At 38.6% G+C, this 16,330-nt stretch overlaps 1 protein-coding gene across 3 annotated transcripts in view; it reads left to right on the forward strand.

Annotated features, from left to right (window-relative positions):
- The window catches only part of pappaa (pregnancy-associated plasma protein A, pappalysin 1a), a 336,995-nt gene that overhangs the window by 30,993 nt on the left and 289,672 nt on the right, over positions 1–16,330 (forward strand). For all 3 annotated transcript variants that reach the window (XM_043719937.2, XM_043719938.2, XM_043719939.2), the window contains exon 2: positions 10,160–11,213. In XM_043719937.2, coding sequence (XP_043575872.1) covers positions 10,160–11,213 — 1,054 coding nt within the window. The remainder of the gene's footprint in view (positions 1–10,159; positions 11,214–16,330) is intronic.

Below are 16,330 nucleotides of genomic sequence, written 5' to 3' on the forward strand. Positions count from 1 at the left end.
ATTTTTGGACATGTGATATCAGACTCAGATGCTTTATTGCACATTAACATATTAATGTTTACTATAGACTCCAAGCAGACTTTACTTTCAGATCCAGGTGTCAGCACTCTGTTTTTGGCTGTTAAGGATATTAAAGGCCTTTTGGCTGAGGTAGAAGAAGAAGAAAATTAGCCAGCTTCCTGGCTGCTAATCATTGTTTAATGATTCCTGCCAGAAAGTACGCAGAGATAAACAGCAGATCACGACTTACAATCATAAGGAATAAGAGCAGGAATGACCAATCAGCCCCTTGACTCTGCTCCACCATTCAGTAATGACTTAAGTAATTGGTTACTTCATTCCACTTTTCTACCTGCCCCATAACCTTCAACTCCTTTGTTGGTCAATAGTCTTTCTAATTCCTCTTCAAATGTATTCAATGACCCAGCCTTCACTGCTCCCTGTGGAAGAGGATTCCAAATACTAATGAAGAGATGCGATTCTTCCTCATCTGTCTCTTAAATAGGAGATTTTACATCTGTGCCCCTTAATTCTAGATTCCCACACCAGAGAAATTATCATCTCAGCCTCTATGTGTGTCAAGACTTCTCTCAGAATTTTATACATGTTAACCAGATCACCTCTCATTTTTCTAAACTCCAAGGTAAGACCTAATTTACATAGCTGTTTTCATAAAATAACCTCTTTTTGCAGCTGTCAGGCTTATAAACCTTCACCGAACTGTTTCCAATGCAAAGACTATCCCTCATTAAGTAAGGAATCCAAAAATAGTACACAGCACTTCTAAATTTTTTTTTTGTTAATGCTCTATACAGATGTACTAAGGCTTCCCCCAACTCAATTTATTTTTTAATTTACTCGTGGGATGTGGGCATCTCTGGCTCGGCCAGTATTTATTGCCCATTCCTAATTGCTGGGGGGACAGTTCAACAGCAAACCACATTGCTGTAGGTCTGGAATCAGTGTAGGTCAGATCAGGTAAGGATGGCAGATTTCCTTCCCTGAAGGACATTAGTGAACCAGATTCTTTTCCAAGAATCAATAATGATTTCATGGTCAGGATGAAGGGTTTATGCCTGAAACATTGATTCTCCTGCTCTTTAAATGCTGCCTGACCTATTGTGCTTTTCCAGTGCCAAACGTTTCAACACTGACTCTCCAGCATCTGCAGTCCTCACTTTCTCCTAGTTTCTGGATTAATAGTCCAGCGATAATACCACTCGGCCATTTCCTCCCCAATTTACTCCATCTATCTTGCAATAAATGTCAATATCTCATTTGTTGCACTGATTGCTTACCGTAGCTGCATTATGTTTTGTGATGTAAAATCTCCTATTTAAGAGACAGATTCCTCTTTACTGCATCACGTTGCAGTCTCTCAATAGACCAGTAATATTCTGCTTTGCTATTTTTCCTATCAAAGTGAACAGTACCCTTCTGTTTCTTGAATCTGCCAAATCATTGGCGATTCACTTCACTTATTTAGATCATTTTTCAGGCTATTTGTACCCTCTTCACAAGCTATTCTCCTCCTATCTTGGTTTCTTCAGCAAAATTCGGCTGCTGTATGGTCCATCCCTTCAAATAAAGCGTAGACATAGATCATTGTAGATGGTCCAGTACTGATTCTTTTGGAACTGCAAATCTATGTGACTAAATAGTTACCGTTTACAAATGTATAAATAACTTACTTATCCTGATTCTCTCTTTCATATGCATTAGCAAATTCTTTATCCATGCTAAAATATTATCCCCACACAATGAGCTTTTAACCTTATGTGACATTTTATCAAATGCCCTCTTCAAATTGAAATCTACTAGTTCCCCTTTATTCATTCTGATTGTTACATCCTCAAACTTCTCTAATGAATTTTTCAAACACCATTTCCCTTTCACAAATCATGTTGACTCTGCATCATTGTATTATGATTTTCTGTATGTCCTGCTTTAACCTCCTTAATAGTGTATCAGCAATGGCAAATGTAAGACTAGCAGGCTCTAGTTTTTTGCTTTCGGTCTCCCAGTTTTCTTGAATAGTGGCATTATATTTGCAGTTTTCCAGTTCACTGGGACATTTCCAGAATCCAGGGAATTAAAAAAAAATAACAACCAATGATCCATATTTGGAGCTCGGTTCTTTAAGACCACAGAATGCAAATCATCATTTTGTGATGTCATCCTTCAGTCCTAACCATAATCTGAGTACATTTAGAGTCTTTCTCGAGATCGCTCTGCTCTATACTATTCTGTTATTCTTGGGAAACTTTTTGTGTTTTCTAATTTTTCAAAGCTTTACAAAGTAATTTTCATTTCATAGCTGGTTATTTGATCATTTGCAGCTTTGCTCATTTTGTTTTGCAAATTTGATGCCACACATAACTCTGTTGGTTAGCTACAGATGATGCACCCTTCTTGGAAAGTCTTACTTTCTCAACGGAATAGTTCTTTGTGGAGAGGTATAAAATATCTCCAAAAGATCTGCCACACCTTTCCACTATCTTATCTTTTAACCTGTCTTCCGATTCCACTTTAGCCAACTCAGTTTTCAAGACCTTGAACAGGCTTTTATTTAAGTTTAAGACATATTTTCCAGGTTCATTTTATCAGTTACATTTGTCTAATCTCTATGACGTTTGAGTCTCTCTCCATTTCCTTTATCATTTATTTCTACTCAGGCTGTTTCTATACATTCATCCTCTATCTAAGATCATTTCTTACTACTGTACTTGGCCCATCATTTATTGATAGAGCTTCCCACCTTTTCCTTCCTTGTTGGTCATCTGAAATTTCAAATACTCTTCAATGTTCAGTTCCCAGCTGTAGACTGCGCCTCACTGTATTGTGTGGAATCTTGTGAACGTGACACATGTCCCAGCTGTTGACTGGAGGCATATCAAAGGTCCCATGGCAATTTGTTTCAGAAAGATCATTCACATCTTGTCATTCAGACACTTTAGGCCTTCCCCTGGGATCAAAGGCCATGGGGCAAAGAGCTACTGACCAGTCAGAGATCAGCAGTTCCATTGGATGACAGCACCACTGGGAAGGCTGTGGCCACTGTGGAGACAATACCCACCTGAAGTCTAAGACCATGGGTATGGGGTTGAGGAGGGTCAGCAACAAGGACACTGTTGGCTATCAGCAGGACCCCCTCCTTTCAGTACCATGTCCTTGATCCAAACACTGAATGTTTTTGAATGAAGAATACCAGAGAGTCTGTAAAGAACACCACATGGGTTTGCTTATCATGCTCCCCAGTTGACAAGGCATTCTGCCCACAACTGGGATTAATGTCAGCAGTAGAATTAAGCTCTTCAATAGCAATTAATTGCCCACTTAAAGGTCTCAATTGGTGCCAGGTCCATCTATGGGCTTGCCCACTACAGATGTATGAGCTATATGCTATAAAGAGAGGCTGAATAGGTTGAAGCTATTTTTCCTGGAGGGTTGGAAGCTGAGGACTGACCTTATAGAGGTTTATAAAACCATGAGGAGCATAGATAGGGAGAATAGCCAAGGTTTTTTCCCTGGAGTGGGGGAGTCCAAAACTAGAGGACATAGGTCTAAAGTGAGAGGAGAAAGATTTAAAAGGTACCTAAAGGACAACCTTTTCATGCAGAAGGTGGTGGGTATGTATGGAAATGAACTGCAGAAGAACTGGTGGAGGCTGGTACAATTACAATATTTAAAAGGCATTTGGATGGGTGCATGATTAAGAAAGGTTGAGAGAGATATGGGCCGAATGCTAGCAAATGGGACTCAATTCATTTGGGATGTCTGATCAGTATGGATGAGTTAGACCAAAGGCTCTGTTTCCGTGCTGTACAACTCTATGCCTCTATGACTTATTGGTCATGGAGATGGAAAGTGGCAGGGTTCTCATCTGATTATATGCCCCTCTGGCATCATGGGACGTGCACAAAATTCCATCCCAGGCCACTGCAATGGCTATTGTATTATACTCAGTGACTGTAATTTAAGTACCAATTTGTCCATCTTATTACAATTGCTGTATGCATTCAGATAAAGAGTTTTTAATTGGGGTCTTTAGCCATTTTTTTCCAACTCTGACTTTATTTGCTGCTGCTGCACTGTTATGTTTGAGGGCTGCGTCCCTGTCTGTCACACTCGGGTTCTCAATACCCACATCATTGCTTCCTGCAACAGTGCATTTGTTTCTTATGTTTCCACATCTCCCATCAAATAGAATTCTCACCCTGAACTATTTACGTCACTCCTAAGGGACAGAGCATGGTATGATGGGCCAGAATTATTCAATGGGAACTTAAGTTCAAATCCCACTTCAGCAGGGTGGTGGAGTTTATGTTTAATTAATGAAGCTGGAATTGAAAGCTAGTCTCAGTAAGGCTCAGTGAAACTATCTGCAATTTTTGTAAAACCCCAATACATTCATTAAGATTATTCAGGGAGTGGAATCTGCCATTCTGACTGGAATTGGCCTCCAGACCCAGAGCAATGCATCTTAAAAGTCTTTTGAAGAGGCACATTAAGCCACTCAGGTCCAAGGGCAATTTGGAATGGATAACAAATGCTGACCACCCCAATGATGTCCATACTCTATACGAAAAGTTTTAAAGGTCTTTTCTTTCACTCCGGTTATTTGATGCACCAGGACCCTGGTCCCAGTGTGATTCAGGACTTTAGAAAGGGCTCCACCTTCTGCAAAGGACTCAGGACCACACCTAACCCCTGTAGGTTGTGCAGGACTGAGGAAAGAATGTCAGTAAGTGTGTTGTCTGGGCTGAATAGTTAAAAGGCAGCAAGTAGTGCATGTGAGGCTAGAATTGTTGCTATGTATGTGAGGGAGGTGAAACATTTGAATGTTAGGTATGTATGTTGGTTGCTCCTGGGACAGCGATGGGGGTAGGATGTGGGTCGCATTAAGTCATGTGGGAGGTTATTGGCACTGAGGGTATGAGTTGTTCTTGAAGGATTTATTCACTGATCTTGACAACCCAAGGAAGATCATTAAACATCTTGCAGTACTATTGCCCGATCCTCAGGGTTAGTGACCTCGGTCCCATTTCTTTCTCCGGGTATATTTTGAGGTTCTCAGTGCTCCTTGTGGAAACATGGCATCCTTCTTCCTTTCAACCACCACTGAGGCCTCCAGTGTCACATTCAAAACCTTAGCTGCCCTCCTTCTGGAGTCTTGCTCCATTTTCTGTCCTTCGAACAAAGTCTGGCTGAGGCTGCTCAAGTACCCCTTGAAGCATACGCATAGCCCGACATTAAGAAGGGTAGGCTAGCCTTGCGACATGTAAGCTACACGTGTACTCCAGTCTCCTGTCGAATGTGCAGTGAGTCAGCAATGTATTTTACCTTGAAATACTTGCTGGAATCATGCAGATGAATAGGCAAGATAACTTTGTGTATGTCACATACTAGTCAGGAACAGTCATAGCATAACCGTGTTTTGTGATCCCTTTGCATATATTAGGCTTAATCAAACTTGCAGACACTATTTGGTGCAATGGTTCTCCCCACTTCTTAAAACATGAGAAAAATAAAGGTTAAGTTGTTATAAGGTCATAAACAACAATAATTCAACTGCATAACCTCATATTTTCTGTTGAGAAAGATCAACTATATGTTTTGTAGCATGTCCATTCAAATAACAAACCTGTCCAGTACACGTTGTTCTGAAATCAGCTGGCAGTGATGATGCATCCTTGCATCTCTGTGTGGAAGGAGAAATTTTGAGTTTTGTCATGGAATCCTTGATGAGGAAGTTCTATCTCCTTGTGAATGGTACCTCCTTGGTATAAACACTTTGTTTAAACTTCCAGAAATAGCGCAATGCTTATTATCACTGGTGCGTTTATGTGAACTGTGAAGTTGTTGGAAACATTTTACACTCTGCAAAGTTACAGGCGGTGCTGCTTTACAACCTACAGAGCATTTGCGGAACAGATTTTTTTATTTGCAATGGTGGTTCAGGCATGGTTCTTGTGTTAATTTGCAATGTTTGACTAACATTTTTTAAAGTCCATTGTTAGTGGACTTTTACTGTGCCTCAAGCTCACACATAATCCAGTGCATGTATGAAGCCAAAAAAAGCATTTTGTACCTGTACTGCATGAGGTCACTATTAGTAATTTGCCAAAAACAGTTAGTAAAAAGTTGAACAAGTTTTATTTGCAAAGGAAACTATAAACGCAACATGGTGCAATTAGTAGAACATACTGTACCTGTTAGATAATAGTTATGTATAGTGGCTGTAATATTCATTAGCTATGGTACATAATATCCTTACTGTACCCTGATGACCAGATGCAACTGAATAATTTCCCCACCTTTTTATTAACTGATTGATAGAAATTTCAGGAACTGTTAATTCTTAAGAGAGATAAGTTACTTATTTCATTCCTTTTCATTACATTTAAGTCACTCCCCACCCCACTTCAAAGCATAAAATGGGTGACCAGATACCATGAAGGGCCTTTCCTCAGAGCCTCTCTGTAGTTGTTTTCAGGGAGATGCAGTGTAGGCTGAGTCTTAGTGAAAATGGGGTGAACTAGGATGAAGGATTAGAGAAACCTGATATTTTTAATCTGCTAATATTCAAGTTGAGGAAAGTGCTTCTTTTACTACAATATTAGAAATATTAAATAGTAGAGTTAGATAGCAGTAAAATGAATATTGCTTCAAAGTAATCCAGTAAAATAGTAGAAAAGGATGTGAATAGAAACCTGTGAGAAACACAAAAAAAGACAACTTTAGAGTAATAAATGTTTGAAATAACCTGCCAGGTTGAATAGAGAGAGGGAGTAATATTTTGGCTTATTCAGAACGCATTTCATTATGTGATGGGAGGATTCCAGAAGATGACTTTTGATGAGCATATTAGCCATTTTCTGTCTCTTACTTTTCTCTAGGATTATCCTTTTTGAAAACTGTCCTTTTCTCAACTTGCATAACTCAGTATTAGAACGGGGGTAAGGGGGGTGGGTTATTAAGTTATTACTTTGTGAATCATTTTAATCAGCTTTGAAGAACTCTAGCTTGGCAACTGGCAAAACCTCCATATCCTTACCCAGCACATCACTTCTCCGTCTCCAGGTGCTGTAGATCTGTCAGTCTCAGATTGATCTACACCTCTCTGAGACTGGACTTCCTGTCCTGGATGGGTGGAAACCCCACCTTTAACCTGCGAGCCAAGTATTAGTGGATTGCCCACCTATCCTATAACCCACAGGATATTTTCTACTACTTTACTGGATTACTTTGAAGCAATATTCATTTTACTGCTATCTAACTCTACTATTTAATATTTCTAATATTGTAATAAAAGCATGTCTTTTCCAATTTAGCCTGTGTTAAGTAGTGGAAGGAACTTGCACTTAAGACGTTGGATGTCTATTCTCTCACCTCTGATACTACTACATGTTAGCTTCTATTGTCATGAAGATTATGCCAACTATTAAGATTTTAATATGGAACTTCCTTTTTGAATGAATTATCCTAAGCCTGCTGCCAAATTGAACAGAGTAAGAATAGACAATCTAGTTAGGAAATGAGCCCACTAATTTTGGCTGTTGAAACTATTAAAGCCACAAAAGCAGAGAAAGAATGAGCAAGACAAAGTTTTGAGGGCCTGTGAAATAAGGAAATAAGTAAATTGGCGACAATGCATTGATTCCTGATTTCAATACTGCAAGGTTGAAAGATTAATCTTTTTGAGTTCACACTGGTCCCTTCTAAACACAACATCCTAAACGCCCAATATTCAATTACCACAAATATACCTGCCAGTGAACAAAGTTAAAAATCACACAACACCAGGTTATAGTCCAACAGGTTTACTTGGAAGCACTAGTTTTCAGAGCGCTGCTCCTTCATCAGGTAGTTGTGGAACGGGACCATAAGATACAGAATTTATAGCAAAACATTACAGTGTTGTGCAACTGAAATGACACGATAATATTTTGCCATAAATGCTGTGTCTTATGATCCAATTCCACAACTACCTGATGAAGGAGCACTGCTCCGAAAGCTAGTGCTTCCAAATAAACCTATTGGACTATAACCTGGTGTTGTCTGATTTTTAACTTTGTACATCCCAGTCCAGCACCGGCTCCTCCACATCATGACTACCAGTGAACAAATACTAGCCATTTGCTGTCATAGTTACTTGCTCATAACAATTTGAATTCCTAATACTCATATCCTTTTAGAAATCATCAGATGATATATTCATTTTTTGAAATATTTTCAGGCACTGGACTCTCACAGTTCAATTCACTTAATATTGATACCCATAACTCTTAAACTCATAATTGCTGGAAAGTAAATTTAACTTGCTCATCTATACTGAGCACTTATGATTAATGCATGTGTACCACACAGTTGTTGAATCTTTACTCTGAGCAGACACATGGAATAGTTAGCATTTAGATTCAAGTGTATAAATTACAACACTCTTTGATTCCCAAAGGATGTAGCTTAGATCATATATCTGCTAGTCTTGGGTGTATTGCAGTACAGTGATAGATAGCCCAGAGAGGAGAACAGGAGTGTACAAGGAAAATCAGAGTGGGTATGAGATTCCATTAAAAAAGATCTTGCTTGCTAATATCAGCAGTTGTGTTTTACTTGAGCTTATGATGCAGAGACTACGGTCATCTGCTTTGAGGTGCTATTTCAAGTAGTTGTTTAGTAATTGAGAAATTAGTCTCCCAACCTAATTCCCAATAAATCTGTGTTTTAATGGGGAATGCCTTTAGTGAGTTGCTGAGGGACCTTGAAGATTTAGAAGTCGATCCATTTTACTTCAATCAGAATATTGTTTTGCATGTTTATTTTGTACTTGCAATACAGCAAACAGAGTAATAACTACAATGATTTTCTTTTTTTTAAAAAAATGGGCATTGCAGAAAGCAATAACAATACCAATTCCGGTTGTGTTGAATTTTACAGCCATTGCAAGATGGGGTGGGGGCATGGTGGGGGGCTACCATTGCAAAGTAGTGACGCAAACAAGAAGAATGACGGAGAGAGAGAGAGAGACAAAAGCTACTGAATCATTAGGAAAAATGGAGATGATACTTCTGCTTTTATTCTGAAAAATCTCATGAAACTATTTGATAAAGTGGTTGTGTGGAAAGAGACTTGTATTCTAATAGAATTGAATTATCTTTAAACTTATTTACTTGAACATTTATAATTAGGCTTACAATTACTTAATTGATTTTACTCAGTGCAGAAAATTGAGACAAGAGTATGAATGGTTACTTTTAATAACAAAGATGTCTGAGAGTTTGCTATACTAGGCATTTTAACACTGCCATGTCTAAACAGATCAAAGGCTTTACATGAGTATGCAAGGACTATATTTAAAATGTCCTAGACAAGCATCACAGAACATGTAGTCAATGCATGATTTTGTTTTTTAACTAGTATACTCGAGTTTTTTTTTGATTGTACGAAAATTTTCCTTCACATGAATAAACACGTTACCTTCCTGAACTTGACATCTGCTTCCAAAGGAAACAGGAAAAGGGGATTTTAGAGCCCCTAGGAAAATAGCACTTTGCAGAAATGTACCATTTTGCTTTTTACTTTCCCATCAGTGAGGTAAATTTCAAGAAAATATAGCGAAACGTTCACGTAACCTTTACTCTGTTGACATTAGACCATGCTACTAATGACTGATTGTTAGCAGATGGCCTCTGCTTTTAAGAAAAAAGCGACTTGCTTTTTGCAAAATGTTTACAAAATGAATTTATTTTTTATAAATCCAGTTGACGCTTTGGCCAACCTAAACACGCTCCTTTCTTAAACTCATCACCGTTCTGAATAACAGTGATTCAGATGGTGAGAGTATACGGCAGCTCATGGCATAATGATGCACAACAGGAAGGTTTTGGAGAGAGACAAGGGGGAAATCCTTAGCTGGTGGTTGGTAGCATGGGGCTATACTTGGAATTCCAACTTTATAAATCCATAACTGTTTCCATACAACGTAGTGTGCTGTCAAACAAGAGTTTGTATAAATTGCTGAATGTCTAGTTAATGAAATGTTATATAAAAAGTACATGCCCTAATTTTACTCTTACTCTTGCCCTATGAGGCATAATAATGCATGAACAGCTTGCTTTCAAAATATCTTACAGCTTTTTATGTTTCTTGAATGTAGGACTTTACGACAAATGTTTTTCATCCCGGGACAGAGGATGGGCTCTTGGGATTCAGTCCGTGAGTGACTCGGGTAACAGGGATCCACGATTCTTCTTCTCGCTAAAAACAGATAGAGCTCGCAAAATGACCACCATCACTGCCCACCAGAAATACCATGCTAACCAGTGGGTACATTTGGCAGTAACATATGATGGACATAAAATGAAATTGTATGTCAATGGTGCACAAGTGGCTGTGAGCAATGAACAAGTAGGCGATATCTTCAGTCCCTTAAGCAGAAAGTGCAAAGTATTAATGCTTGGTGGAAATTTCCAAAATCAGAACTATCGTGGCTACATGGCTGACTTCAGTTTGTGGAGTGAAGGAAGAATTCAGGGGAAAATAAGTGAAGACATGAAACACCATGCTCAGAAAAACAGTGAGTTAGCCTTGCATGACAACTTTCAGGATGTGGGGATTCACTGGCTAACTGTGAAGGACAGTAAATATCCTCAAGTGGAAATAAAACATCATAATGGCTGGTTTTCAAATGCTATTCTGCAGCCCCCTCCTTGTGGCCAAACTGTCTGTGATAATGTCGAAGTCATAACAAGCTACAATAAGCTCTTCAATTTTCGCAAGCTAAAGACTGTCCGCTACCGAGTTGTCAATGTCTATGATGACAATCATCAAAAACCTACTGTTACGAAAGAACAAATAGAACTTCAGCACCAACATTTAAACAATGCCTTTCATAGGTACAACATCACCTGGGATCTTACAGTTTTGGATGTCAAGAATTCCTTTCTGAGGAACCGTCTTATTTTAGCCAATTGTGATATAAGTAAAATTGGGAATGGGGATTGTAACTTGGAATGTGACCACACACTAACAGGAAATGATGGTGGAGATTGCAAACCACTGCGACGCCCGTCTTTGTTAAAGAAGAGAGGAGATGGGGTGTGTGATATGGAATGCAATGATGAACTGTACAAATTTGATGATGGTGATTGCTGCAATCCAAATGTGACTGATGTAACAAAGACATGTTTTGACCCCAAATCACCCTACAGGTAGTATCAGTTATTATATTCAATCATCACTGAATAATTTCTATGAAATGCATATAATTTGAGGCGCAAAACAAATAAATGCTTCAGAATGTAATTTTTAAAAAATACTTTTAAAAGTAAGGAAATGGTTCAATAACCTTTTCATTCAATTCTTTATTGGTTTTTCACTATGAAGTAATTGTTACAAGTAGTTATGCATTGCTTTTTGTGGAAACTTTAGCTCCCATTTAGGCAAAACAATATTAAAATGATCTATAATTCTTTATCTTAAAGAATTTGAATGGCTAGATGAAACGTCCTGTTGCAAAGATTAACATTTGTGAATTCTTACCTGTTCTGTTTCATGCTTAATAATCAACACCAATTAATTCCAAAATCGCCTTGCAATGGATAATGTCAATTCACTTACTTTTCCATGAGAAAAGCCTCTTGACATAAGTTCATCTGGGATATTGTTTATAATTTTTGTATATATTTCCTTAGGGATGAAATTAGTCCAGCCCAGCAGCACCTATCAGGCTCACAATAAATCAGCAGTTTGGTTTCTCATTGTGCTCAATCTTCCTTCCACTGAAGATTATAGTTTGAAGTCTTCCGTGTCAAGGGGAAATAAAAACAATCATGGTAAACATTTGGCTGTCAAATCACCATCAGTCTGTTTTGCACTGCAGGTGTAGACCAATTTCAACATCATAATTTAAATAAATGTATATGAGCATCCACATTAGGGGTAAGAGTAGAGCATTTGGATTTTCAATCAGATCATCCAATTACTCCACATTTCCACCAACCCCCCAAAACACTTTTACTCTCTTCTTTATCAAGATTATGTGTATCTCTGCCTTTAAAATAGCCAAAGACCACCTGCCATCTTTTGAGAAAGACAATTTTCAGATTTCATGATTCTGTGAGAAAAGAAAATCTCATCATGTTGGTCTTCATAGGCAATCCCTTATTTTTAAACAATTATCTCTCATTCTACATTTCCCCAAAAGAGGAAATCCACTCTGGCAAGGTACTTCAGAATCTCCAACTCTACCCTGTCAGGACATGATGTGGAGGAACCAGTGTTGGTCTGGGATGGACAAAGTTAAAAATCACACAACACCAGGTTGTAATCCAACACGTTTATTTGGAAGCACTAGCTTTCGGAGCACTGCTCCATAATCAGGTGTTTGTGGAGAATAAGACCATAATACACAGAATTTATAGCAAAAGGTGACAGTGTCTTGCAACTGAAATGAAATGTTGAACAAACCTGGGTTGTTGTTAAGTCATCGTCTCGAGATAATTTAAGGTTTTATAATGAAAGGTGGCATCTCACCTTTTGTTTTAAAACCTTAAATTATGTGGAGAAGATGACTGAATAGAAGTTCTGGGATTTACATATTAATGAACTGAAACCTGCAACACAAACTAAAAGATGAAAGACTTAACAACAATCCAGGTTTGTTCAATATATCATTTCAGTTGCATTACACTGTAGTCCTTTGCTATAAATTCTGTGTCCTACGATATTCTCCGCAACCACCTCATGAAGGAGCACTGCTCTGAAAGCTAGTGCTTCCAAACAAATCACTTGGACTATAACCTGGTGTTACGTGATTTTTAACTCTGTCAGGGTATGTACAGTTTGAGAAAAGGTATCATCTTTTTGCATTAGAGGTAAAAAATGCAGCTTTGACATTGAGTTTGCAAGATATTAAATGTAATAACTTAAGATATTATTAAGTTATTTGAAACCGGTGCAATTAATCTCATTAAGGTTGGTGAAGTGATGTGAGTCATCAAGTTCTGAATTTCTTTCCTATCATAGGCTTCCACTTGGATTAAGAAAGTATATTTTAGCAGCAAGGTGCTAGTTTACATCTTTGATGCTAGACAATGCTAGGTTTTCATTGGTTGCTTCATTCTTTATGAATGGTGTCCTGAAGAAGTGGTAAAAGTCAGAAGTCACACATGACACCAAGCTGTAGTTCAACAGGTTTATTTAAAATCACAAGCTTTCGGAGTGCTGCTCACTCCAAAAGCTTGCGATTTTACATAAACCTGTTAGACAATAGCATGGTGTCGTGTGACGTCTGACATTGTTAACCCCAATCCAACACCAGCATCTCCACATCAAAGAAGTGTTGGACTACCTAAGAATCTCAAGGGGTCTTCCTGTGTGTTGGTTAAAAAAAAAACAAGCTTTTATGCACTGAAGAGTCTTTCACTCAAATGAACTTGGCTTAGTTGGTAGAACTGCTACTTGAGTTGGAAGGCTTTGAATTCAAGTTCCACTTCAGGACATGACTTTATCATCTAGATGGACATTCAGCTTTAGTACTGGGGGATTGCTGCATTATGATGGCATTTTTTTAGTGAGGTAACAAAGTTCTTGTTTGTGGGCTTCAGTGAGTGCTAAAGATTCTGTAGTTTGATTGCATGGAGAGCCAACATTCTTGTGGGGTCCGGGTCAATATCTCTCCTCTCAAAAACAAAACACACTAATAATCATCACAGTGTTATTGACAGCATCTTAGTGTTTGCAATGTTCCTATTTTGATTGTGTAATTGATATCTATGAATGGAATTTTTTTTAAATTGAGACTTTTCTGAGATGTTTGTTGGGGGTGTGCAAATATCAATCAGTTTTAAGCTTGTTTTCAGAGGAAATTTACATATCCAAATGGTCAAAACATTTTTTAAAACCTACACAGACTTTGTTTCGTAAGAGGTTTATTTGAACCTGGCAAATGAGGAATTTTGTGACCTGCTGTTATGGTTCACAGTTGTATCTCCAATCAAACTTTGTCAATGCAGACTGGTGCTGATTTTTTTTGGATGAATTCAGACTTCTGTTTTTACTTTGGAAGCAACTCTGTCCCTTCCAGCAAAGTGCGAGCATAGATATTATGTTGGACAACAATAGCGTGGAAAATGACAGCATCATTGGGAAATTAAAACAAATTCTGGAAGGAAGATTCAGCTTCTTCAGTGCACTCAAGTCACGTTTAAGCTACCAGTATAAGTGAATTTAGACTCTATAAGAGACATGCTCCATATTTTTCACCGGCAGTCCAATGCCCTGGGCTAGATTCTAAACTACTAACGGGATCGGGAAGACATGAGGACTCGATTTAAAAATGCTACCAAAGCTTCTGGGGTGCACTTCAGTTTTCAACCCACACACCATCTGGATGGCTTACTCCTTAACGGTCACTGGATCAAAATGCTGGTCCTCCCTTCGTCACAGTACTGTAGGTGTGCCTACACCACAGGGCCTGCAGTGGTTCAAGAAGGGCAGCTCGCTAACATCTCTTCAAGGGCACTTGGAGACCCACAATAAATACTGGCCTAGTCAGTGACTCCCATAGTCTCTCCTCAAACAAAAGGCATACTAGATAATGGGAGAAGGAAGAGAATCACAAATTTTCTTGCTTCCAGTCGTCATCTGTTTTGCTCCTTGGTGATGCAAGTGAGGGCAAAAGTGAAATTTTCAATCTGGAAAGTAAAAAGTGGAAGACATAAGGATTTTGTGGATCTTGTGAACACATACGTGTGAATTAGGAATGGAAGGATGTTACCAATCTCCTGTCCCATTTGATAACATCATGGCTGATCTGTTTGAGTTTTGAGTAGGGAGCTCCAAAGTTGCAAAAACCTCTGAGAGAAATCTTAAATCTGTCCTAAATTTATTCCTTATGCACCTTATCAAGATTTTTTAGAGTCATAGTCACCCCTCTCCCTACTAAAGGAGAAAGTGAGGACTGCAGGTGCTGGAGATCAGAGCTGAAAATGTGTTGCTGGAAAAGCGCAGCAGGTCAGGCAGCATCCAAGGAACAAGAGAATCAACATTTCGGACATGAGCCCTTCCTGGAGAGGTTTATAAAATCATGAGGGGCATAATTAAGGTGAATAGCTGAAGTCTTTTCCACAGGGTAGTGGAGTACAAAACTAGAGGACATAACTAGAGAAACATCGATTCTCCTGCTCCTTGAATGCTGCCTGACCTGCTGCGCTTTTCCAGCAACACATTTTCACCTCTCTCTACTAAATGCCAGTAGAGATAAGCTTAGTTTATGCAACAATTCTTTGTAAGACAATCCACTCATTGCAGGTACCAATCTAATAAATCTTGCCTGAACCACTTCCAACACATTTCCATTCCACCCTAAATAATATGACCAAGCTGTACATAGTAGTCAAGATGTACTTTCACCAGTATCTTGAATATCTTCTGAGGGACCTTTTGGTTCCCTCAGAACTCTGTAGTCATTTTCCGTTTAAGTGCTGCTCCACATTTTTTCTTCTTTCAGCCAAAAAAAAACAACTTCACATTATACTGCAGTTGCCAGACATTTTGCCTGCTCATTCAACCTGTTTTTATTTGTCTGCTACCTCTATGTCCTCCTCACAAAATATTCTTCTATCTATCTTTGTGTCAACTGTAAATTTAGCTATCACTCCCCTCATAAATGTAAACTCTAAGGCGCAATTTCCCTGCAGGACCTCACACATTCTGACCTTCCAATGAGACAAAAGAAGAATTTATGTATACTTTCAATTTTCTTCCAGCCAGACAATGTTTTATCCATGCTATGACACCATTAGCTTCTACTTTGCACAATAACTTTTTATTGACTACTTGCAGAAAGCTTTGGAATTCCAAGTACAGTACATTCATAAGCCCTCCTTCATCCACAGCATATTTTACTCCTTCAAAGATTGTAATACATGGGTTAAACACAATAGCCCTTTCACTAAACCATGTCCATTACTTCCTGATCATTTTGGTGTTTTCTAAGTGCCCAGTCATAAGCTGCTTAATAATCATTTCTAACATCTTTGCCACAGCAGACATCCAGCCAACAGATCTATTTTTTTGTGTTTTCTGTCTCTGTCCCTTTTTTTGTGAAGCAGCTACAATTACTACCTTCAGGTCTGATGGAACCTATCCTGAATCAAGTGAATTGTTGAACATCAATACCAATGCATCTACTGCCTCATTTGTCATCCATGAAGACCCTAAAATGAAGTCCATCAGGATGTGTGGACTTGACAGCCTGCAGCTCCAACAATTTACTCAGTCCCACTTCCCTATTGATTGAAATTTCACCAAGTCCCTCTCTTCT

Source organism: Chiloscyllium plagiosum, unplaced genomic scaffold (assembly GCF_037043375.1).
Source record: "Chiloscyllium plagiosum isolate Xiang-an unplaced genomic scaffold, Cpla_swu_hap1 HiC_scaffold_21, whole genome shotgun sequence".
Taxonomy (NCBI): domain Eukaryota; kingdom Metazoa; phylum Chordata; class Chondrichthyes; order Orectolobiformes; family Hemiscylliidae; genus Chiloscyllium; species Chiloscyllium plagiosum.